This window comes from Tenrec ecaudatus, chromosome 5 (genome assembly GCF_050624435.1).
Source record: "Tenrec ecaudatus isolate mTenEca1 chromosome 5, mTenEca1.hap1, whole genome shotgun sequence".
NCBI classification, from domain to species: Eukaryota; Metazoa; Chordata; class Mammalia; order Afrosoricida; family Tenrecidae; genus Tenrec; species Tenrec ecaudatus.
The window spans coordinates 36,705,106-36,730,823 of record NC_134534.1 but is presented as its reverse complement, the minus strand read 5'-3'; the positions used below and the strand labels follow the sequence as shown (position 1 = coordinate 36,730,823).

At 46.7% G+C, this 25,718-nt stretch overlaps 1 protein-coding gene across 1 annotated transcript in view; it reads left to right on the top strand.

Moving 5' to 3' along the window:
* The first annotated feature begins 327 nt into the window (after nucleotides 1-327).
* Nucleotides 328-25,718, top strand: part of GRHL2 (grainyhead like transcription factor 2) — a 157,624-nt gene continuing 132,233 nt past the window's right edge. Inside the window, exon 1 of the mRNA XM_075550820.1 lies at nucleotides 328-773. Coding sequence (XP_075406935.1) covers nucleotides 328-773 — 446 coding nt within the window. The remainder of the gene's footprint in view (nucleotides 774-25,718) is intronic.

Sequence of the window (25,718 nt, the reverse complement as noted above, 5' to 3'; positions counted from 1 at the left end):
GCCAGCGGGTCCTGGTTGCTTTTGTGTGCGCGCAACAAAGAGCTTTTATGCTGCAGCAGAAACGGCCATCTTCCCGCACTGGGGCCGAGGGCGTGCGTGTGCGCGCCCGCGTGGGCGCCCCCGACGGGCGGCGCTAGGAGACCGGGGCCGCAGGGGGCCGCCGGCCGGTCCCCCCTCCCCCTCCCTGCCCCCGGCGCCGCTCCGCCCGCCCCCACGCTGGCCGCCTGGCGCAGGTGCCCTGGGCCCTGGCCTGGCCGAACTGGAGGGGAGGGATCTGATTTGAAGCCCCCAGTTAGCGCCACAGCGGGGCGCAGGGGGCCCATTGAAATGGATCCATTCACCCTCCCGAGCCGCGACGGCGCCTGGACCCGGCCCTGGCTCCCGAGACCACCGCCCCTCGGCGGCGCGGGCGCCCCAGGCGCTGCACGCTGGAGCCACCGCCCTAGTGGTGGCCGGCGGGCCCGCGCAGGTCGGGTCGCGCCCGGGGCTCCTCCGGGGACTCGGGCGGGAGGGTCGGGGCCGGTGCCCGGGTTCCCGCGCCTCCGAGGGCTGGCGGGGAAGCGCGCCTGGCTCGCCCCGACGGGGACGCCCGGCCGGCAGGGCAGCGGCGGCCCGCGAGGCCTGCAGCCGCGGCGGCGGGTGGCCGGGCCGGAGCCGGGCGGCGTCCCGGCGGCCTCGCAGTGGGCCGGCTTTGTGGGAGCGGGGGGAGGTGGGGCCGAGGGCGGGAGCCCGGGGGAGCCGGAGGTGGGACCGGCGGCCCTTCTGGGGATACGGTAGCGACACTCCCTTCCCCCTCCGCTCGGGCGCGCCCCGGCCTGGGAACTGGCCGCGTCTTATTGGAAGTGCGCAGGGGCCGCCTTCTTGGCCACTGTCCCCCGGTGCGGTGCGGTGGCCGTCTCAAGGAGACTTTCCCGAAGGTGTCTAGGACGAGGGCTGGGTGTTGGGGGCGGCCTGGGACCCTGCTGGGGGGAGTAGGACAGCCCAGGGACCTGTCCAGGGGTGGAGGGGGAAGGACAGCAGTGAGGTAAGCGGATTTAAGGACGCGGGTTTACCCCTCCCCCACAAAAACCCAACCAAAAAAACCCCACCCACTCCTAATTATTAATACCACGTTACCCTCCAGTGCAAAGTTAACCGCGACTACACAGGAGGAAGAATTCGTATCACACAGCCAGTGGGTCGCAGCGGGAGGGGACGGGTGCCAGCGACGAGAGCTGCCCTCCCCTTCCCCTCCCGCTCTGGGCAGCCTTTTCGGAAAAGTTAGCCTGTGGGCTCTGCCTAAGGATGGTTGTGAGGGCGGCGCAGCACCGGTGGCGGCTGGTCTTCCGGCTGTTTAGCACCGGGTCCCCGTGAGTCGGATCGGCCACATGGAAACCTGAGTTCGAGAGTCTTAAGTGGTCAAAGACAGACGTGACGGCAGGGTTGTTTTGTGTGCGTGCCTTTCATTTTGTTTTTATCTTCGTGTCGGGAGGCGGGGGGGATAGGTTGCCCTGTAGTGAACGTCGGACCAGAAGTGAATCTTTATTTAGTTCGTGACCATTCACAGTTCGTTTGGCTGCCCCAGTGGCAGTGGATTCAACTGGACTCTTAACGACCTTAAGAGTAAAAACAACAACAAAAAGATTTCCAACGAATAAGGATATTTGATTTACTGTTGAAAGAAGTTCTGAGCATAGAAATCTGGTTTCACTATGGTATATGACCAGGTTTTTTTTGGGGGGGGTTAATGATTTTCTGGGATTACACGAGGAGGATGATTTTCTGGGATTACATGAGGAGGAGAGGGTCTTGGAAATTCATGTGGACATTGGAATTCATCGATAATGGAATCGTTCCACGCCTTCGAAGCGCCTGGTAGAAAGACTTCCATTTAATGGAAGGCGACTTAGTGGAGCCAGGAGTTCCCAGCGGGAACGGTAATAGTCATAATACTGCAACGGGATTAAACCTGGACGGTTGAGAAATATTTGAAATCCACAAATGATTGTTGGATCATTTTGTTTGTGCCCTGAATGCTCTTCACCTACCAGAGGCTGGCCTTGTCCGGTAGTGGGCCCATGTTTTAGGGACCTACAGTTTAGGCGATTGCGTGGGGTGGTGGTGGTAACTCTAAGTTAAAGAGCTGGTGAGTGAGGCCCCTGCTGAGAGCTTTCTCCCCTACTCCAGTGAGAGGCCCTGAAGTTGGAGTTTTATCAACTTCATGTTAAATCTTCCCCTGGGGCCTGCCTGTGGGTTTTGGAAATAACCTGAAAGAACAAGCATAAGCCCAATAAAGTTCAGGTCATCTTTTGGATAGCAGATGAAGATATTTCTAGTTAGCAAACCTGGGCTAAAGTAGCTTCATCTTAAAAAATTTTTTTTGTGGTTGTGGACTTTTTAGATCGAAACTTTCTGTTTTTATGTTCTGCCATCATGTTGATGCTATCATAATGAAAGCATTCTAGGACGTTTTAAACTTAAAACTTCTCTGCTCCCCTATCTTAAATTTTATGAATATTTGCAATCACTGTCAACAAGCATGTGTATTAATTGTAGCAAGGCAATGGTCACGGTAGATTAAGAAGTTCTTATTGTACTGCCCAAACCTGTAAAATATATTTAGAGAGTGTGTGCATGTGTATGCAAACACTCCTATTCATTTTATATTCAACTTTATACCCAACTTATATGTAAAATGTTTTATTCAGTATCCACAGGCATTTTTATTCACCAGATGAGCATAATTGATTATGGGTGACCTAGTAGGAGCGTAAGTCAGAAAGTATTGCTACTGAATCATAGAAACTTTTATTAAGCAAAACAAAGCTGGAAGCTGTTGTTTCTTTTCTTTCTTTGCTGTTGTTTCTTGACCTTTCCTCCCTCCAGGTCTGTACTCTTCTGAAGGTAGCATTTCCATATCTCGTTACCCTTCCCCCCAAATTCTGCACACTTCCAAGCAATAGTTTGGCATCCTTGACTCACATCTTGTACCTTGTAAATGTTCTTTGAGTTTGGGAAACACACAGAAAGGACAAGGTCAGGGCTTTAGAGGGGATGAGGTAAGGTTTTCTGACATGATTCTTGAAGAATAGCTCTTGCTACTGTCGAAGAACGAGCCAGGTGCTTTGTCACATGAGGAAAAAGAAGTCCTAGGCACAACTTTTGTGACCTTTTCTTACCAACAGAGTATTCAATTTTCTTAAAATTTCTTCCTCAGAAGTCCTCGTGACTGTCTTGTGTCCTTCAGAGAACTCTATCAAGATTACTGGTCCCTTTGGAGTAAAAAATAAAAAACAACAAAAAACACCCCAATTGCCATAACCTTCTGAGATGACCTCTCTGCCTTGGATGTAACTGGCCTGCAGATCTTGTTCAATGCCACTGTTGTATCGGACCTTTTTTCGAAGGCACCCTAAGGAGATAGGGACAAGCATGTTGTTGAGAGAACTTGTCTGCAGCCGCCCACTGATCACAGAGACTTGCTTCAGCACTTTTTGTTTGGAACAAGAACTTTAGAAGCAACACTCTTGGACTTAGCCTTGTTTTCCCACCTTCAGACTGCCCAAGGCATCGGTTCTCAACCTGTGGGTCGCGATCCCTTTGGGGGTCGAACAACCTTTTCACAGGGGTCACCTGATTCATAACAATAGCAAAATGACAGTGATGAAGTAGCAAGGACAATAATTGTATGGTTGGTTGCGGGGAGGCGGTGGTCACCACCACATGAGGAACTATATGAGAGGGTCACAGCCATAGGAAGGTTGAGGACCACCGGCCTAATGGACCATGTCTTCACCAGGTTTACACGCTAATGAAAGAGAAGACAGGAACAGACATCACTGTAATGAAACCACAGACAACCAAGCACCAAAATGTCACCAAGAGAATACACAGGTCCCTCCTACAACGTACCCCTACCCCGCCTCCCCTTTGCCTAGAATAATTACTTTGAGCCATTTTGTGTGTCTTATCTCAGTGAGTCCTACCAGGAAAAAAATGGCCTAGAGTGTAGATATTTTCTTGTAGATAACCGCTCAAGTGATAAGGTGAATATAAATTTTAAAGTTTTTACTCTTTAGTCACATAAATGAATGCATTTGTTTCGATGGGAGTACATATAATAATTTTTAAGGTCACAAATAATAATCCCTTCATATCTTCTTTTGTATCTCAAACTACTGAAAATATCTATTCATTTACTCAACAAATACACAGAGGTTTCAAAAAGTCTGAGGGGAAATACCATTATCTTTTAATTTTTTTCCCCCGGGAGGTTTTTACAGCTCCCTGGCATGTCTGGGTGCCACTGAATACGGAGCACTGATCCTGGCCTTGAGATTCACTGTTGGATAGAACAGTCTGCCCTCAGGGATTGTACAGACTCAGGGGTTGGGGGGCAACAGTGGGGCACTATTTAAGAATGGTGATAGTGGTCTGAAAGGACTCCTGCTTAAGGGAAGTGATTTTGTACTAGGTGGTGGGGTCTAGCCTCTGGTGAGGTGACCTTTGAGAAGAGTCCTGAGGACACTGGGGAACTCAGCCTGCAGAGATCTGCGTTAAGTAAGGTTACCCCAAGCAGATGAGCATGCCGGTGCAAAGGCCCTGAGATGGAACACCCTTAGCATGTTAAGAGAAAGGACTCACGTGTAGGCAAATCAGACAGAGAGAACTAACAGTGGTTGGCTGTCAGTATCAGATACCAGTGAATGTAATATTGTTCTGTCCTGGGCCATCACCTTGAGTGTTTGCTGAATAGACTGTTATGATCCACAGAAGTGTCTTTGTCCGGCTTCTGGAAGCACTTTTCCAGGCCTGTCATCCTAGTCTGTCTGTCTGGAAGCTCCCTTGGAACCTGTTCAGCTTCCTAGCAACACCCAAAGCCCCACTGGCAGACAGCTAGCTGGTGGCTGTGCGTGATGTGCATTGGCTGGAAGTGGAACCTGGTGTCCGCATGAAGGCATGAATGCTACCAGCAAACTCAAATGAGTGAATACTATTCCCTACTACTAACCCAGATATTTGCATATTGAAAACCAGCCATAATTATGTTTGTAAGTGGTCCTAGTAGCCAAAAGGTAGTAATAACCACTGAGTAAACCAAACCAAACCTCCCTGCCATTGAGTCAATTCCAACTCAGCAATGACTTCCTTTCTCTCCCAGGGAGTGGCTGGTGGTTTTGAACTGCATACCTAGTGGTTAGCAGCCTAACACATCACCACCACACCACCAGTGGGCCAACTAATACCATCAGGAGACCTGGTGGCACCATGATCCAGCACTTGAATGCTAATCGAAAGCCAACAGTGCCAGCCCCCTCCTGTCCCTGGGGGCAAAAAAGACTTGATGATCTATCTGTTCCTGTAAAAGAGGACAGCCCCGGAAATGCCATGGGTCAGTCTGCTGCGCCATCTTACCGCGACTTGGAATGGACTCACAGCATTACCTAGCACCACCACTCCCGTCGCAGTAGTAATGCGTAGGTGCGACAGTAGAGTAAACCACGCATGCTCCTTAAGTGAGAGATGGGAAATAAATGCACACATAATAGGAGGCCTCTGGGACTTAGAACTCATGAAGAGGGTCCACGTACAGGTGGTGTTTCCTCTGTAACTCCCCCCTGACTAAAATAAACCCTTAATTTAACCCACCTCCCCTCAGCAAAGACCCCCTTTGCCTTTCTGTCTTCTTTTTGCACTCTGTCCAGTTCAGGGCGTCCATCAGCCAGCACGTACTTGCCAGCTATATCTGGAAGACAGATACTGCACACAGTGCGCTTTGATTCAGTGATGTAGACTCCGCACAGATGAACGTTTCCTACCCGAGAAAAACCAAAAAAGCTAGACCACAGGATCATCTGGACTTATTTTTAGCAGTTGAAGGTAACAGTGTGTGCTTAGCCATGGGACCCGCCATGGCCATCTTTTAAATCGTCGCTTCCCAACTTTGTCTCATGTAAACACATCACTTATGGCATTCGATAAAACCACGGGTCCCTTAGGTCCACCCTGGAGATAGTGAATCCGATTCACAACATCAAACAACCCGCCACACAAACCCAATTCACTGCCTTTCAGTCAGATGGGGCAGTGGGTGACATGTTGGACTGCTGAGCCATCGCCATGCCAGGGAAGGGAAACGAGACTCTACTCTCATGAAGACTTACCGTCTCAGAAATCCAGAGAGGACTTCAAGTTCTACTCTGGAAGGACAAATGTCCCGGGCATGCGTCACGACTGCATGCGTTTGGGGAAGACTGCTTTCGGTGCATGCCTAGCGTCAGAAATTAATTCAGATGCATAAGGTAGTACGTTACGGTCAGGTGCCTATTCAGTGGCAGGAGCCCCGGTGGCATGATGGCCACATGTTGGAATGCTAGTTGCAAGAGCAGCAGTTAGAAGCCACCAGCCACTCCCTGGAAGAAAGACAGGGGTGCTTTCTACTCCCCTAAAGAGTTACAGTTTCAGAAACTCACAGGGGCAGTTCTATCCCGTCCTGTAGGGTCGCTATGAGTCAGAATCTTCTCTATGCCAGTGAGTGACTAGTTTAAAACCTGGTGCATGAATCAAATGAAACCTGTGGACTTTTATTTACCTTGTGAGTAGCCAGGTGCATCCCGGGGTGGCACGTGCGGTTCTCAATCGGCTTCTAACCTAAAGGTTGATGGTTCAAAACAAACCAGTGGTGCTGTCCATGAAAGACATGGCGTTCCGCTTCTGTAAAGGTGATAGCTGTGAAAATCCCATAGAGCAGGTCTACTCTGTAACACCAGGAGCAGGGCAGCAGGTTTGGTTTGGAGAAAGAGCTTCGGATACAGTTTTAACTCAGATGTAAGAGTTCATGGGCCTTCTCAAGTTAGTTGCTCCCATTGTTTTGCTGAACTGCCCTTCTGCAGGCCCAGGGACCTTTTGCCAGGTCGTATGTTTGCATGTGAACGTCTAGCTTGGGAGTGATGTCACTCATGTGGGCCTCTGCCAGAGAGGGGTCAGATTTCAGACTGGCTTGGTTTGAGACTGGTTTGGGAGTGAGGCTGCTACAGTTTCAATCACATTGTAACTTAAAATGACCCTTCACGTTTCTGAGAATCCGCTTTGCATTGCACAGAGTCAAAGGTAAAAGAGTTTTCCCACCCGATGCTGGTTGCTGGTGAAATGATTTGATGGCACCGTGGCTTCAGTTTCATTTCTGGGGCAAATGGGGTCTTTAAGTATTGTTCTGATTCCATGCTAGCTAGCAGGCTTTCTGTTGACCTATAATTAGATCCTACTTTAAACTTTCTGGGGGGATCAGGCCACCCAAATGGGCTTAGTGCCATCGTATTCAAGGCGGATTAGAAGCAAGTGCGCTACAATCAGTGACCAACTCTATCTACCATGGCGCCTAGACTCGGCCTGAGGAGCAGCAGGGTTTCAACAAGCCCCGGGGTCAATCAGACAGACACACATAGCAGCCCCAAGAAGTGCGACCTTTGAAATCAATAGAGAAACAAGATTTTATTTAGATGGGAGGCTTTCAGATTTACTTTGTAAAAAAGATGTGAGCTCATTCAGGCAACTGTTTCCACTTCTCTTCTTGACTTTGTTTTAACTCGGCATCACTTGTGGTTAAAAAAGAAACAATTTGATTAATAGCAGTTCTCTGTTTCTTCTGGTCCCAACGAACATTTTTTCACCTCCTTGCCTCGCTTTCTTCTTTCTATCCTTCTGCCTCCCTCTTGACTCTGGATTTCCCCCTTCCCTCCTTAACTGGTGGGAATTGGTACGTGCAGTTTCTATACGTAGAGACAAACATGAATCCGCTTTTAGGTATGAACTTGGCTGAATTATTGTATTTCCAGTAGCAGCAGTCCCCCCCCTTGCCCCCTCCCTTACCCGTGGTGAGATAGTATCTGCAGACGACGCTGCTCTATCTTACGTAAGCCAATTGGGTTTCACTTTGAGGCGTCTTGGGGGAGCAGTGGTTTAAGCAGAAGGCGGGAGCAAGATGAGCCGACAACCTTAGAAACCCCACAGAACAGTTCTGCTCGAACCTCTTGGGTCTGTATGAGTCTGAATCCACTTGGTGGCGGAGGGTCCGGCTTTTGAGTTTAACTTGGGGGTGATTTTTAAGTTCTTAGTATAAGGGGGGCTGGGGGAGGGGCGATGGGAGGGTTTCAGAACATTCCTGCTAATGGAGATGTTTTCCAGGAGCTTTTCTTTTGGAAGCCCTTCGGAAAAGGAAAGCCTATTTTGGATTACCTGGAGTCCTCACGCAGGGTTGGTGACTCACCTCCACACTCTTCCTTGTCGTGAGGGATTGAGGGACTCCCGCTCAATTATTTAAAAAAAAAAAAAATAACGAGGCCCAAGCCCAAACCCGGTAGCGATTGGTTTGGCAGACGTGTCCAGGAAGAATTCCTAGGCGAGCAGCCACAGGCTCCACAGGCATTTTGCTTTGGCCCCGGGAGCCTGCTAGGTTGCTTAGTAACAGCATGTACCTAGCATTTCCTCTGCTTCACTGGTCTCCGAAATTCAGAGTCACCCTCCCCTCCACCTGGCCACCCACCTCCCCACCCCTTCGAGAAGTTTTCATTTGTTTGTTTGTTTGTTGTTCCACCACAGGGAAATGATGCTTCATGCTCTAAGTTTCCAGGGCAAATGGCAACAAAAAGAACCGAACTGGACTCTCATTCACTGGAATAGAAACCAACCCACAATCTAAACCTTTTTGTTGGGGATGTGTCTCAACCCCATTCCCACCTCCAATTACAGTGGGAAGGTTGTTAAGAAATCTTTTAGTTTGATGTGTTTTGGTGAGGAGCCGTTTTTTTTCCTTTCTTCTTTTTTTTTTTTGGTGAAGGATATTATTAATAAAAACCCACACATTTGGATTGATATGTACGTAAATCTTCAGAATTTTCTAGGAAGTGATGGGAGAGACCAGTCCATTTTGGGGGAGTGGGGTGGGACTTGGCTGTCTAAATAAAAAATATGCTGGGGGGGGATGGAGATTATGCACTTGAAGGGGCATTAGGGAGCAATAGCTGCCTGGGGGTGGAGCACTTAATTTTACTTTATGAACTTTGTGGGGGCCCCTTTTCAAGCCATCTGGCTTCCAAGTCATTCCCCAGTAACTTCTTCCTTAACAAGTGGAACAGAAAAGGGGAGTCAGACTTGCTTGCTGCCCCTTTACTTTGCACCCCCACCCCTGCCCCCAGGGGCAGCCCAGCTTGCAAACTGTTGCCTGTGGAGGATTCTCAAAGCAACTCTTTAGGATGGAGTAGAACTGCCCCACTGGGTTTCCAAGGCTGTAACTTTTTTTCTCTCGCCTCTACAACAAGGAAAATGTGATTTAATTCTACAAATTGGCTGTCACTTTTTAAGACACAATCTGTCTTGTGTTTTTCCCATGGAGGGCGGGGCTTCCGGCACCAACCAGGCCTCCTTGACTTTAGATGGAGAGGGGTGGGGTGGGAGTGAAGGGCCTGTGGCTGGGAAGAGGAGGAAAGTTTCAAGTAGAGAGGAGTGGAATGGAGGAAAGGAAGAAAAGAGACAACAGAAGGCAGGCAGTTGTGCGTGTCCCCCCCCCCCCCGCCGCCCCCGGGGTGGAATTCTAGTGCTTTCTCTGTGGCAGGAGTAGAGGCAGCTCCTGCAGAGCTGAGGCCCTGGTTGGATGGCATGCTGGTATTTGTCTCCCAGGGGGAAGGGGCTCCATTTTTTTTTTTTTTTTTTTAACTTTCAGCCTGGGGACCCAAGAGCTGGGATAAGTCTAGGGAGCTATGAGTCGCCAAGTTTAGCATGTGGGAGTACAAGGTTGGTTTGAAGAGAAAAGTGCCTAATGTCCTGTCTGCAGCATTGTACGTACAAGGTGAATATCTATACGCTTTGATTAGTTTTGAACAACAAAACCCAATTTCCTCTTTTTTTTTTTGGCAGCAAAGTTGGGCATCCTTGCTCCTTCAACCGTGGAAATAAGGACGCGGTTCTGGTAGCAATGCCGAGTTAAAAGCGAACCTTTCTGCCTACACTCACCCAGACCATGGCTCTCGTCTTTTTTTCTTTTTGGTTGTTGTTCTCGGTTCAGTGAGCACCGTAATACAACTGCTTTCTGGACCTACATCTGATGTTTCACAGAAGCCAGGGACACAACAGTGGCTGCTGCCGCTTCCTGCATTGCCAACGAGATCATTAGCCTGAGACCAGAGGGCCCACCTCCTTTCATTGTCTTTTATCTATAAAATGAAGTTGAACAGTGATCTCGGAGAATAATCAGCTGCTCTGTCATTCTGTGGGCCTCGTTTTCTCCCTCCAGTGGTGTCTGGGCTGGCAGTGGCTCTTGGGGGAGATGCAGTGCAGGGTGCAGACAGTTGGGCCTGCCCCTCTCCCTCCCCCTTACCACAGTAACAGCAGAGGCAAAGCCATCATCTGACGAAGAGGACCAAGAGGCAGACTGGCAGGAGGAATTCAGAAGGGCAGCTAGGTGGGGGAATTCAATGATCTCGCCCAATTGATAAAGCGGTACCGGAAAATCAGATAAACAGGACTGACAGGTACTATGAGAACTGGCTCTCCCCCGGTAGAGCCTACGAAGTGGTCTGTCTGCAGACTCATGGAGTGAGACTCATCAGGATGACTGAACATTGACTACATACAGTTAATAAACGGAAAACCTTAAACAGGCAAAAGGGCTTCCGCCTTCCTCCTCCATCTTCCCTCCTCCTTTCTTGTCCTCTCTTCCTTCCTTCCTCTCCTCTGCCTTCTTCATCTTCTCCTTGTCTTCCTTCTCATCTTTTACTAAAATATGACTAGGATGCAAATTGTTGTATTAAATAATGTAAGTATAGGACCAGCCATCACCTGCAATTTCCCTTCAACGACAAGTAGTGCACAGATCCAGAGCGGTTGCCGTGAGTCCCAGTGGACTGGATGACAGCGGGATGGTTGCCGTGTCCCTTCGGGGCATCCACGCCGTCACCGTTCGTTCATTCCCGGAGTGAAGGAGCTGCTCTGGTCCTCGTCCACTGTGCAGCATGCTTTCACAGTCTCCGAAGTCCGTTTGTGCTGGACGTGCTGTCGGGCAGGGCAAAATGGACTGGATCGCTAGAAGCTTCTCGTGACATTTGTTTTGGTTACAAGACCCTTAAGAGCAACTGGCCTCTTCTGCAGACCAGATTGTTCTAGGTCCTTTGAAGGGTGGTGTCCACCTTTCAGAAGGATTCACAGTCCACATTTAACAAACTCACTGCCACTGAGCCGATGCTGACTCACAGTAACCCTATAGGACAAGGTAGAACCGCCCCTGTGCGTTTCCAAGACTGTCACTCCTTACGTGAGCAGAAAGCCCTGTCGGTCTCCCACAGAGCAGCTAGTGGCTTTGAACTTCTGACCTTATGGTTATCAGCCCAACTGGTAGCCACTTTGCCCATAGAATATGGTCAAAGGACACATGGGCAAGTCACACAATCTATACAAGTGGTTAATAAACACAAGGGGAAACATGTAGCTTTATTAATAGTCCAGGAAATATTGATGATATCATAGGTTAGTTCCACATCTTCCTATCAATTGCGGAAGATGAAAAGAACTGGGTTTGGGCAACATACATTTCCAGGCGATTTATCAATTGTTATGAACGCTCTAGAAGGCAGTTACAGACTCCAAGGTGGTGCAAACCATTAGCATGCTTGACTGCTAATGGAAAGGTCTGAGACCACCCAGAGGCCCCTCAGCAGAAGGACCAGGAGCTATGTCCCCAAATGCAGCCAACGAAGACTCTGTGGCGCATAGTCCTGCTCTGGTACGTGTGGGCCTCCAGGAGTTGGAACCAGCTCAATGCCAAGTGCTCCTGGTGGGAAACAGTTTGGCAAAACCAAGGAAAGCGGGCCTACCATTGACACCTGGCCTCCAGGTCTAAGGACATACTCAAGGGTAGTACCTGGGGCAGTATTTAAAAATGGACAGGGAAAAAAATGAAAATTGCGGGGGGGCGGGGCAGGAAGCACAAAAGGGAAAAGCATCCATGCTTTAAATATTTCATGTTCCAGGCTTCTCAGTGTGACAAAATGTTCATGTTGGGTTGTAGTGGAATGCGCCCAGGCTTCAGACATGGAGACTATGCAATTGAAAATGAAAAGGTTAACAATCTTTTACTGTCATGGAGACAGTCTAGGTGCTTTCCCCCTGTTATTTGTGTCTCTCTGGGTTTTTTTCCTAAGGAGCCCTGGTGGCTTACACGGGCTGATCACCATCAGGTCAGCAGTTTGAATGGAACCCCCCCCGCCCCCCCCCCCGCGGAGTTGTTGAAAGACAAAGCTTTCTGCTTCGGTTACGTTGTACACCCTGGGAAACCCACAGGGACAGTTATGGCCCGTCTTCCTATGAGTCCATGAAATCGCTGGACTCAGAGTTGGTTCGGCCGCGGGGCATTTGGTTTGGTGTGGTGCTTTACTAGTTAGTTAGCCAACATCAGCTTATGCTGCTTTTGTAAAGTAAGGAGGCATTGAAACACTGATGAGAACCATTGATACCCTCTCTGGAGACATTGAACACAGCACACATACCTGAAAGACAATGGAATCCTGCCAGCTTGCTTCTTCCAATCAGAATTTATCTGCCAGCAGAAGCGACCGACTCCATTTTTTTTCTGGAGCAGGCAGGCCACCTGACACTTAGCGGCTGGTGGCCCTGCTTCTCCTGCTCTAGGTTTCCCCAACCATAGACCCCCCCCCCCATCTGTAGGCCAAATGTCCTGATGTTTTGGATTCATAAGGCCCAATAATTGAAGCCAATTATTTCTCAAAGGAGGACAGGTGGGTGCAGGACCTGCTTACCTTTGTATCCTTTTAAGCTGGAAGAATGACTAAGGAGAGAACCTCAGTTTACTCCAGGAGACGGGATGTGTCTGCCCAGTTTTCCTGGCAGGGGAAGGGGACGCTGGAGACAAGGCTGCCTTCTGGGCCAATTCAGATGCCGCCGGAGTGTACCAGACACATTTGATGGGGTCAAAAGTCAAGGGTTCACGGACAATTTCAAGTGGGCGGTGGGTTCAGTGCATTCTGTCTCCCCTTTCTTTGTTCTCAGTCACAATATATGATCTGAAAATCGTGAAACCTGGAGAGCCTCCAGATTGGGTCCAATTGCATACGTCATGCTTTTGAGAGAGGGAGCCTGGGGAAGGACCGCGAACAAAGAGAAAAGTCGTTGCAGGCAGGCAAAGGGATGTTCCCCTCTGAAGAACAACTTCTTTTTTTCCATCACGTTGACTTGCTTTCTTCCTCACGGGTGAGCATATGACTCATGTAACTGCTCCTACAAGCCATGACACAGATCATGCCAGGCAAGGGCTTGCGTCTGCGAGGGTGGCGTCGCTGGATTTACTGCAGGCATGTTTAAGGGAGGCTGGGGGCAGAGGTGAGACGATGTGCTGACCATCCTCTCCTTGGAGCACTCAGGAAGGAACGAAAAGCCCACGGTGCGAACCTGCTAGAAATTGGCCTCCCCCCCGCCCCCCACCGCATCATGGAAGGGACCAAAATTAGGTCAGGAAAAGAAATTTTAAAAATACATAAGATGAAGTTTTTTTTTAAAAGTTCAAATGAACTTCTGTGAAATGTGAAAAAAAAAACGCAAAAAAAAAAAAAACCAACAAAAAACTGGTGGGAGAGGGGTCTACAGAGTCAGTGAACGAGGAACAAGTAGTGCATCTACCAAAACTCAGCGCCACTGAGTCGATGCCATTGCCGGTGAGTTCACAGGATCAGGTAGCGCTGCCCCTGGGTTTTGGAGACCATAACTCTCTAGGGGAGGAGAAAGCCCCATCTTTTCCCCAGGGCACGGCGGTTTCTAACACTGACCTTGTGTTTAGCCGCCCATGTGTCAGTCCCATGCCACCAGGGCTGCAGTGGGCACACACTTCAGTTGTCGAGTAAAAGTGACATTTCTGACAGCCTCTTTTTCCACTCCTCCCTGCTACCCTCTCCCTCTGCTCATTGCGTCGCAAGACTGTCTCACATTCACTAAAATGTTGCTCTCCCTTGGCCGTAAAAAGGCTGGATGAAGCAAGGTCCAGCTCCTTCTGGGGTTTGTGGAAGGGAAGTCAGGAGAGGTTTGCCTTTTTCACGCAGTGTGTACTTTTCATTTTAGTCAACAACCTATCGGGTGTGAGGTGTATATTTAGCCACGCGCACACACAAGCCTGCTTCTCGGCTTCGTCAAGGCATCTTGTGGCCCGTCTGATGATTCCTTCTAGTTCCCTGAGGGTGGACTGCAGAGGGCACATCGCATCTCCTGCCCTGCCTGCTACCCCAGCCATTCTCAACCTGTGGGTCACGACCCCTTTGGGGGTCCAATGACCCTTTCACAGCTGTTGTGCCCGATTCATAAAAGTAGCAAAACGACAGTGATGAAGTTGCAATGAAAATAATGTGATGGTTGGGGGTCACCACAACCTGAGGAACTGTTTGAAAGGGTCGCGGCACAAGGAAGGCTGAGAACCACTGGTCTACACGGTTTTTGCCCTCTCAATCTTTCCTAACCCCCCAACCAAATGAGACCCGGGCCGAGCGAATGACCCATTGCAAGTTCCCCACTGGTGTGGACCTGGGCATTCTGGACCAGGTGAACAGAGTTGAACAGAAGGGGGAAAGAGCTGACACAGCGACCCAGATTCCATCATTGCTGCGACTGCAGGTGGTGCTTAAATATCCCTGGGCTCTGGAAGAAATTGATAAGCAATTGGAGCAATGCTGAACAGCATTGGTCACGGCTTTCAGTGCCCTCCTCCAGGCTGGCTTTTGTTGCAACTCTCTGCTGGCAGTTTTACATGAGCACACAATGTTTTGGTAAAGAAGCATTTCTTGGGGGTGACTTCCCCCCACCCCCCACGTGATTATGGCAATAACATCAGCTCATGAAGAAAACTTGGAACAAGAGAAAAGTATACAGAGAATAATCACTCTAATCCCAGCACCCTGTGAACGCTTTAAGGAGCCCTGAGGGCCTAGTGGTTTCACATTAGCCTGCTAACCATAAGGTCTGCAGTTTGAAACCACCACTATCTCTATGGTAGAAAGACGAGGCGTTCTGCCCTCACAAAGAGTTATAGTCTCAGAAACTCACTGAGACAGTTCTCCTCCTGCCGTATAGGGTCACCAGGCATCAGAATTGGTTTGATGACAGCGAGTTTGGGGTTTTTGAGAGTTAATATATTATGTAATATTATGTGCATAGTTTTCCAAGACAGGAAAGTTTCAGATCAACCCTTACAGATTTAAGAACACTTTTGGTTATTTGGTGTATGCCCCCACCCCCCACCTTGTTTCAGTCTTTGTTTTTGAGAGCTACGTTTTTTAAGGTTTGTTTCTTGCATTCGAATGATTCCTTAATGACATTCATGGTGGCCTGAGATTTGTTCCCATCATCCTTAATAAGGACACAGCTGCAGCCAGCCACCCCCCACTCCTTTCTTGAGGTCATCGACCTTTATCTGGCTGCGGTGTCCACACCAAGGGCTCCCACCAACTTGAAGTTCACTAAGCTCATCACAGATGGAGACAAGCTGCTCATCTAAACCCACTGAGAACTCAGTGCCATCTTAACTCATCACAACCCGTGGGACGGGGAGACCAGCCCCTGGGGATATCTGAGACGGTTAACTCTAAGAGTAGCATGCCTTCTTTCTCTCCCACCAAGTAGCCGGTGGTTTTACACTGCTGACTTGCGGTCAGTGGACTAAGGATGCCAGCAGGGTGCCTTCGCTACCTTTACCAAACAGACTTGGTAGGTCCTGGGGGCTGCAGGAGGTCTCCAGCGCTCACGGCACGCACTCTCCTGCAGCAGCGCCTGACCCGGCCATGGAGATGCGTTTTGTGGCTCAGACAGAATCTTGAATCTACTCACGTCTCTGCCTTGGGGCGCGGCATTTATAATATTATGTTTTCAATGATTGAAAAGGACTCTTAAACGCTAAAGCTATTTCATACTTCATTATTAAAACATTAGGCAAAGGCAACAAACCCACCATTCAGAGATGCTGTTACAATTTTTGACATCTGTTTTTTGCTCTTTTCTATGAAAGAATATTGCAAATATACACAGAGATGAAAGTGATTTACAACAGTTTAGTAACTTTAAAAAATGTAGTTTGTCACATACAGCAAAATTTTTAATGGTCCCAGAGTTTGGCATTGAATAGGCATATTCGAAAGAACATAACCATTTTCTCATGGTTGTGCATTTTGAAAAACAAAAGCAAAACTAAAGCTAATACTTCAGTGATTGTAGCTAATTATTTACTCGCTTTTTAGACATTTCCTGTGAGTAGTGAGTAGTATTTCCTGATTAAAAGGTATTTACTAAATTGAAAATGGTTTGATTCCTGTTTCCAAATTGCTATCCAGTTACTTATTCCTAATGAGCACTCCCACCAGCAGTGCCGGATTCTACATGCCTTCCCGGACAACACTGCCATCCTCCTTTTAGACTTTGCTAAGTCCTTAGGCATGACTTTTGCATTGCATTTCTTTCCATTTACTCAAATTATATTTTGACATATAAAATATAATTTGATATCTGAGAAGACCTTTCCCTTTGATATCTGAGAATATCTTTCTAGGGCTTTCTAGAAAGTTCTGCTATCGAGAATTTCCCGTCAACCATGTGTTAGCAATGTTGAACCACGATCAGTCCCACTCGTTGAGTTTGAGGACGGTTCCTGAGTCACAGTCCCATCCTTAAGCAGTGCAGGAGCCCTTTGGTGCAATGGTTAAGCACTCGGCAGCTGATGGAAAGGTTGGAGGTTGGGATTTATCTAGCAGTTCTGCAGGAGAAAGACACAGTCACCAGGTTCTGTAAAAATCACAAAGCTCCCACTGCCACAAAGTCCATTCTGATTTAGAGCCACCCTCTATGGGGTTTCTGAGTCCTCTCTTTCTCTCAGAGAGAGGCTGGTGGGTTTGATCCACCAACCTGGCCGTTAGCAGCCCAACACTTAACCCATAGCATCATAAGCTATATAAGGGCTCCCTCCTCATAGCCAAGGAACCTCTATGGGGCAGTTCCACTCTGCCACATGGGCTGGGTATGAGTCTGAAACCCAGCAACAAGATTATCCTCTGCCAATGACAGCACCCACTGGGCATTCCGGTTCTGTAACCAAAGACCAATGAGCCCGGGTGGCGCAGCGGATAAAGCATGTGGTGACCCAAATGTGGCAGTTCAAACCCACCAGCTCTGCTGGGTAAGTGTGTACAATCTGCTTCGGTCAAGATTTAGAGCCTTGGAAACCCAAACAAGGCAGTTATATTGTGTTCTACCTCATCATTTATGAATTGGAATCAACTCAACAAATTATTTAATACCTGTAGAAAGTTGGGCTCATTATTTTAAATACATGCTTCGCTTATCTAGGATTTGGCTTATTATCTTTGGATAGTTGGTTTAGCCAAAGACCACAAGCTCAGCAACTTAATCAAGGAATGTTGACCCCTTATCTCCAGGCTGATGCTCAGTGACTTCAGAGTGGTTCCGTCCAAACAACCGCAGAGGAGTCGTCAGTGTGGACAGTGTAGTCCCCTCTTTCATCTACTGAGTCTCCGGCACAGAGCTGGGCATGGGAGGTGGTGCAACGACAGAGATAAAGGAAGGTCTAAGACAGTAGTTGGGAAAACACATCGTTTAGGGGTGAATGCAATTGCACATTGACTCTCCATTCTTCGGGTAATTAGTTGTGGGTGAAGTCGGGCAGGTCCAGAAGAAGACAAGACTGTGCTCGTCTTCCAACTTTCTGCTTTATTTTGATAAAGACCTGCTATTATTTTTCATTTCTCTGGCTTGGCTAGTCTTCCATCCACTCACTTTTCTGAGCCTGTTATTTAGTGGTTAAGCAACACGTTGGCTATTTATCTAAGTAGTAGGGCTATTTAACATGCAATCACTTCTCAAAGACAAGTCTCCGGGCCCTATCATTAAATTTTAGCTGAAAAATCTCTGCTGGAGCTAAGGGTTAGAATATGTTTGTGTTTTCTCTCATATGCATACGACCTGTAGCCTTAAAGTTAAATTTGTGAAAACTGGTGATTAATGATAGTTATTTGAAGATATAAACATTAAAACCTTGAGGAATTAATTTTTAAGAAGTGTTGGTGGCACTAGAGCCAGCTGTATGAACCAAGGTCTAATTACCTGGTCTTTGAGTTAATGAGGCTATTTTCTGCAGTCGACCACTCCTGGTTTACCTTTTAAATATGTGATTTATTTTTTCTAGCCATCTAGCAGAAGGGTATCAAAAGCAAAATTCAACTTAATTGGTTTGGCTCCTGATTAAGGGGAACATACTTACTACCAGAAGACAGCTAAACTCATTATTTTAAATACACTCTTAGATGATCTAGGATTTTTTCTCAAATGATTTTGAAGCATTCATTTAAGGATTGCTTGATTAGAAATTTACTAATTGCAAGATAAAATGGTGGTTTTTCTTACCTAAGATATATAAAGCACTATGGAAATAAGGACAGTCTTTAGACAGTTGGCCTTAGTACATATTTTTAATTATTCTTTCCAGCCTCTCTAGGATTTAATCATTTAATCCATAATTTTAATGATATGTTAATAAATTTTTTAATGGCCACAGAGAATTACAAGCTATGAATTTACTCTTTCATCTCTCCTCTTTGGTGACACAGTAGTTGAAGAGTTCAGTTGGTAACCAGAAGGTCCATGGTTCAAACCCACCAACCTCTCCGCAGAAGGAGAATGTGGCAGTCTGGATCTGAGAGGATGACAGCTTTGGAAACCCTGTGGGACAGTCGTAGTTTGTCCTATAAAGTTTCAATAAGTTGAAATCTACTTCACAGCAATTGCTTTTAAAAACATGGGGACCACCTTCAAATGAGTTTTAACAGTTTGGTGGTCTCTTTCCGGACGTTTTTCTAGGCATTAGAGCCTATATGCATGTTCATGTACTGAGAGTCCCCTCCTCACATTTTTAACATAAATACATCTTATTTAAGCACCCAGCTGCTCTCTGAAAGGTTAACACTTCAAGCCAACCCAGCAGATCTGCAGAAGAAAGACCTGACAATCCAGTCCCGTAAAGACTGTAGTCTAGAGAACCCCATGGGGAAGATATACTCTGCTTCTTAGAGGGCGCTATGAGTTTAAAAAATCCATTCAGTGACCATACACAAAAACATTATATATGATTTGTTACATATGAATAATATAGAACCACCTTGTATTTTATTCCATGGTATTGGTATAAATAGTAGTTTACATGTCAAGTTGACTGGGCCATGACTCTCAGTGGTTTGGTGATTATGGAATAATGTAAGTGAGCATCTATGTAATGAGGCAGTTGTCCTCCATTTTCAAATATAACTACTATAAATAAATTTTGATGGCATTCGCTATCTGCCCATGCCTCAGTTTCTCTTCTATAAAGAATAAATTAGAGTAATAAGCCATGCCTCTCAGCATTTGGGGCATGGTAAAGGCTCCATACATGTTAGCTGTTAGTAAGGATTCCTGGTGGCACAGTGGTAAAAGTGGTTGGCAGCCCAAAGGTTGGCAGTTTGAGCCCACTAACTGTCCCCCGGGAGAAAAGACCTGCTAATTTGCTCCCATCAAAGTGTCAGTTTAGGAAACCCTATGGGGCAGTTCTGCTCTGTCCTAAAGTTGCTCGGAGTCGGATGAAGGCCATGGCCCCCCACCCCTACCACGATGGGCGACCTGGTTATAACAGTTACTGGCTTCCTGTTGTCTGTGTGTGCTCGGAGAGCAAGCCAGCTTTGCCGAGTTTTGATGGACTAAGTGGCGGCATGTCCAGGTTTCGGTGTGCTCTGTCACGTAGACGGGCCTTGGAGGTTGCTTGGCCGACTGCTCTCTCTTCTGAACTATTCGTTTCTGCGAGGCTGATACATCTGTTCTTTCTTTCTACTTTTTTATGTGCTAAATTTTAATTTATCTACCTCCAAATGAATCCACTTTATTTTCTACATTAAAAACACCTTTTATTGTGAACTAGGTAAAGCTTTACCGACTAATCATGAGTTTCACAGGCAGCAATCAATCTATATTTTGTTTCCACTCATTTATTGCACACCCCTAATTATACCATTGTTTATTTTCTCCTTTCTTTCTTTTTTTTCCCCTTCATTCTTTTGTTCTAGATTTCTCTGGGACCAGCCTTAGCATTGAAGTGTTCCAGGAATCAATTTCACTGACCTTTGTACCCATGGCCATGCGTTCTCTCGATCTCTTCATCAGATCTGACTTCTCCTTTCATCATTGTTAGACCCACGTGCACGCCCGTGTGCACACACACGTTTACAGGTGGACATTGTGTGGCTGGGGTGTATAACACCTTGCCCTGTGCCAGCAGCTTTTGAATGTTCAAATTCAAGTTTGTGTGTCTCTGAAGCTGTGAATCTTCACGGGAGCAGAAAGCCTCCTCCTTCTTCCTGGGAGCACCTGGTGATTTTAAAGTGCTAGTCTTTGATTAGCAACCAGCGCTTAAACCCGCTACCCCACCTGGGCTCCTGCTTCTTGACCATACGCTCAGTGACTCTTGGTACTAGGAGCCTCGTGAGCTTTTCTTTTTCTTTTTTGAACGTTCTCAATCTGTACTTTGAGTTGCTACTGTTCTGGGGAATTTTCTGATGATCACTTCCCACTGGGTATCCTCTTTTCTCATCATAGACCGATTCTGTTCACGCTGCCCCTCTCAGGTTGGTTCGCTATAATTTGTTCGTTCCATCTCTCTGTCTTTTCTTTCGTTTTCCAAGGTTGTCCTCCATTATCACCGAACTCTTCACACATTGTTTGCTTTAAAACAATTGTTTTATTCACATATAATTCACCTATCATTTTCTTTGAGGGGTGGGGGTGGGGCTAATGTTTGTCTCCGAAGAAGGGCTCCATGGTTATGGTATTTTGGAAAACAAGGGGTTATTTATTTTATGTAATTAACAAATGATTTATTTAGCACCCACTGCTCACAAACTCTGAGAGACAAGGAGGCTACGACATTGTAATTTCGAACAATTAAATTAAAAAAACAAACAAAACATTTCATTGTGAATTAGGTGAAGGTTTATAGAGCAGAGCAGTTCATCCATTTTACCTCTAATAATTCATACGCGTTTGGTTTCAACTTATCCATTGCAATTCCCTTGAAGTAACTTCATTTATCTTACTTCCTCCCTGGGCTTTCTGTTTCCATCCCTCCTTTCCTAACCCCCCCCCCTCCCCCCCCGGGACTTTGTCCTTGGTTAAATGCTGCCCTTCTGATCTTAATTGGTTGATGATTCTAAAACAAGGGGCGAGTTAGTTCCGTTCCAGACCTGAAGGGGAGGGAAACTAAGGGCCATCGCCATGGGGGTGACTACAGTCTCTGACCAGTAAGTCTGGTCTTGTTTAAGATTTTGAGTTGTGTTCTTCATTCAGAGATATATTTGTAGCAAAGGTAAGTCCACATACAAATATCGCTATCAAATATATACATATATATATATATATTCATGGGTATAACTCCCAACTCCTTCCCACACCTGTTCAACCTGAGAGTCTATCCAAGCATCTCGACTCACATGTCACCGCTATTGCAGGTTTGTGTATGTAACAGTATTTCCTTCTGTTGCCTTTAACTCTTGCAAACCACCATCGTTTTAACACTTGTCTACCCTCTGCCCATGATTTCCCCTCCCCACTTCCCCTCTCACCACTGGTTACTGTCAAAGAATGTTTCTTTTAGTGTGAAAACCTTTTCTTGAGTTTTTTTCCTTCAAATAGTGGTCTCACATTTGTCCTTTTGTAATTGGCTAATCTCACTCAGCAGGTTCATCCATGTTTCATCGACTCTCCATTAGTTGTATATTATTGCATTGTGTGTATGGTCCTTAGCTTATTTATCCATTCTTCCACTGATGGACATCTGGGTTCTTTCCGTCCTTTTGCTATGGCGAATGTGTGTAGGTTCACGAAGTCGAGTTAGTCGGTTGAGTTATTTAGTTCTTTTGTGACTTTGCTGAGTTTCTTTCCAGTTCTGTCCTTCACTGGACGTGATGTGTTAAGGGATCTCACTCTTTATGATGTGATTTTTAAGTCTCTCCATTTTCAGCCAAAGGAGTTTCCTTTGTGCTTTACTATACCCTTCTCCCTCAGTCTATCAGTTTTTCAGTCCACGGACTTACCTTCCCCTCTACCCTAAGACTGTTATGAGTTAACAGCGATTCAATGGCAGTACATTTGGTTTTTTGGTTTTCTGCTGTACCCGATGCTCTCAAATGCAAGGTGTCTTGGTTTAACGTTGCTGGAGATGATAAGTTAACCATCATAAGACACACTGGGTGGGGTGGGGAAGGGGCGTGGGTGAGTAGTTGCCTGACTACTTGGAAAAATCATTCAAGGCATCATATTAGGAAAAGACATCGAGGAGATTTACTCCTAAAGGAGCCTTGGTGGTATTGCTGAGTAAGCCTTAGACTGTTGACCACAAGGTCAGTGGTTCAACCCCACCAACCACTCGACAGGAGAAAGAGGAAGGTATCTGTACCTGTAAAGATTTGCAGCTTTGGAAACTCTGGAGGGTTGTAATGAGTTGGAATTGACTCAGTGGCAGTGGGTGGGGATTTTCATGGATTAGTATTCTGTGTTCAGTCCCACCTCAGTCTTGTGTTCCTAGATCCACACTACTTTTCTTGACCCTGTGATGCTAGCTGACCTACCTTCTGAGGCAGCTATTTCTCCCATCTGCAGGGTCAGTTGCTACCCACTCGTCCACGTTTACTTTTCCCCATGAATAGACTGACACATAGGATATACTTTTGTCTCCTCTTCTGATGTCATGACGCTTTAAATGACATGTTGGTGAGTTTCAGACGTGTGCAACCTGCCATATTTAACCTGAAGTCTGTCACTATGATTCCTTTGAATGCTTCTTCTCTTTTCATTGTTTGGCTTTCCACTTCGGGGATGTTGATCATTCCTATATTTGTTCTTCTTTGTCTGTCCTGGATAGCTCTTGTCTAATGACACTGATTCCATTATTATTATTAATCATTGCCCTTCCTCCTTAGCATTCATTGTGATTGCCCCAAGATGATCCTTTGTCAATTTATTTTTCAGGTCTCTTGATATTATGTTGCTGCTTCTGATTTATTTGTTCTGCTAATGCTGCTGTTTTCGGCTTTTCTCAGCTCTGCGATTCCCTTTTTACTTAGTTTTATTGTGCTCTTGGCTTTGCACTTCTGTTTTATCATTTTTACGTTCTTATTACATTTTATAGTGTAAAGCAATTTTTGTGACTTTATTCTCTTGGGGCTGGGTGGGCAGGTATTAAGCTTTCTTACGTGTGCTCTGTTTTGTCATTATTTGTTTGCTCTCCTATGGTAATTTTGCCCTGTTGCCTGCTGTTTATTTCCATCTGGCTCATGCTTGATATGGTCCTTGGGAATCTTCTTTTGTTATCATATAAGATGACTAAATTATTTCTGAACGTGTTTCTGCCTGCCCTGGGACCTCTTTGCTGCCTTGCAAGGTCAGTTTAAAGATTGGGTTTTTGACCTTGGGTATTGCGGCGCTGACCTTGTGTAGCTTGTGCTTGCTATGGTTGAATGTGGTATTCTGGGTATTCCTAGGCTGACATCCTCCCTGTGGGTGGGAGGCCTTTGGATTTCCAGTCAGAAGCCTTCTTGATCATGGCGAACCGGATATTGGTTGTTTGGATTTCCCGTTTCCATCCTCCCTCTTCTCAGTTGCGGGGGGCTAAATAAAAGAAGACCTGGGGAGGTGGGCGGAGTCTGGGTCCATCTTTCACATCTGGAACGCACAGCATTCTCCTTGCCCCCTCCCAGCTTCATTTCCTTATAGGGTCTTTTCACGTGTGTCTACCACTTTGTCGTTTGTGCTGCTAAGTTCTTCTTCACTGCAGGGGTGACTTAGTCTCTGGATGGACCAGAGCCTCCAGGAAAAACAGAAAGGGCAAGGGAACATGTTTAAGCAGCTGCCACAGGAACCCCAACCAAGTCCCCAAAGCTACCAGGACAGGGGATGAACTGACCCTCAGTCTACTGGCCTCTTTCTCTCAACAAAACCAGACTGCAATTGCACCAGATTCAGCTTTGTAGGACACCCAGTAAACAGGGCAGGAGTGGGAAAGTTGTGGAGGAGTCTGTAATTTTTACATGCTCGCTTTCCTCAAAGACAAGGTAGACAAGACACAGTTTTAATAGAGAGCCAAGTAATAGAAAAGTACAGCATTATCACTGTTTATTCTTCAGGCTTCCAAGGCAGGTGAAGTCTGGTATAAGCACCACAGGCACTGGAATCAGGCAGCTACAGTTCCTGGAAAGCATTCCACTTCTTGTAACCCCACCTCTCTTTCCAACAGGCTTAGCACACGTTTGGCCAGTGTGTCAGTCTGGGTTGACTAGAGAAACAAATTCTAAGACACACATATGTGTGTAAGAAAGAGTTTTATAAAAGAGTAATTGTATATTAAGAAAACATCCCAGACCAGTCCAGATCAAGTCCATAAGTCCAATATTAGCCCATATGTCTGATACCAGTCTATAAATTCCTCTTCTGAATTACACAGCACATGCAATGATGCCGAATGCAGGAAGATCACAGGCCAGTGGGTGGACAGTCTTGCGGATCCAGTGGCGGTGGAAGCATCTCAGTGTTGGTGTGGGTCTCCATGTGGCTTCTCCAGCACCAGGGCTCTGGCTCTATCAGTGTAGTACCATGTGGCTTGTCAACAGGAATGTCTGGCAGGGAGAGTGTGTGGCCCACCTCCCAGGAGGAAAACAGGAGTTCTCAGAATCCTCAGACGGCCATGTCCACACAGAGGCCTCATTGGTTATAACCTGATTGACAGACTAGGCTCCACCCCTTTACTCAAGTTGACAGTAGATTATGTAACTGCCACAGCCAGCATCTGCTAGGTTTGAGTGAGGTCATGAAAGTGAATTCCACCTGCTCCTGTGGTGATGCCTGCAGGTCGAACAGGAGAGGCACTGGGGTTCATTGACAGCTGGTTCACACTGACCATATCACATGACCAGCAAGGGAATCATCATGTCTTCAGGGTGCTACTCTTTTTAGATTCATAAGCCACGGCCAACCCTGCAATCTCTTGCTTTGTCCACCATGTAGTATCCAGCTCCCAAAATGGTTTCCGTATCGTCCTTCAGGCCATCGAGGATGTTATCCTGCAATCAATGCTCATGAAAGTTCTTGAACTTTCAGGCTCAACAGTGCTTCGTTTCGTTTTCTTTCCCAGTCAAGAAATCAAACAACATATTGCATTGGGATTATGTGTGGGAGTTTGCTACACAAGATATTTTTAAAGTGTAGCAGAGCAAAAATGTCACTTTGAAGAATAAGGTACACCTTACCCAAGCCTGGCATTCTCTTATATGCATTGAAACTTGGTGTGGCATTGCCTTATATGTGAACGTTGGACATTGAATAAGGAAGACGAAAGGAGAATTGATGCATTTGAATTATTGTGCTGGAGAAGAACATCAGCATGCCATGGACGGCCAGAAGAACAGACAAATCTGTCTTGAAATAAATAAGTACAGCCAGAATGCACCTTCGAAGCACGGATGGCGAGACTTTTTTTTCTCATGTACCATATATACTCGAGTATAAACCGACCAGAATATCAGTTGAGTCATTCTAATTTTTCCACAAAAACTGCATAAAAATGTTCAGTTTATCCTCTAGTATATATGGTACTTTGTATATGTTGTTAGGAG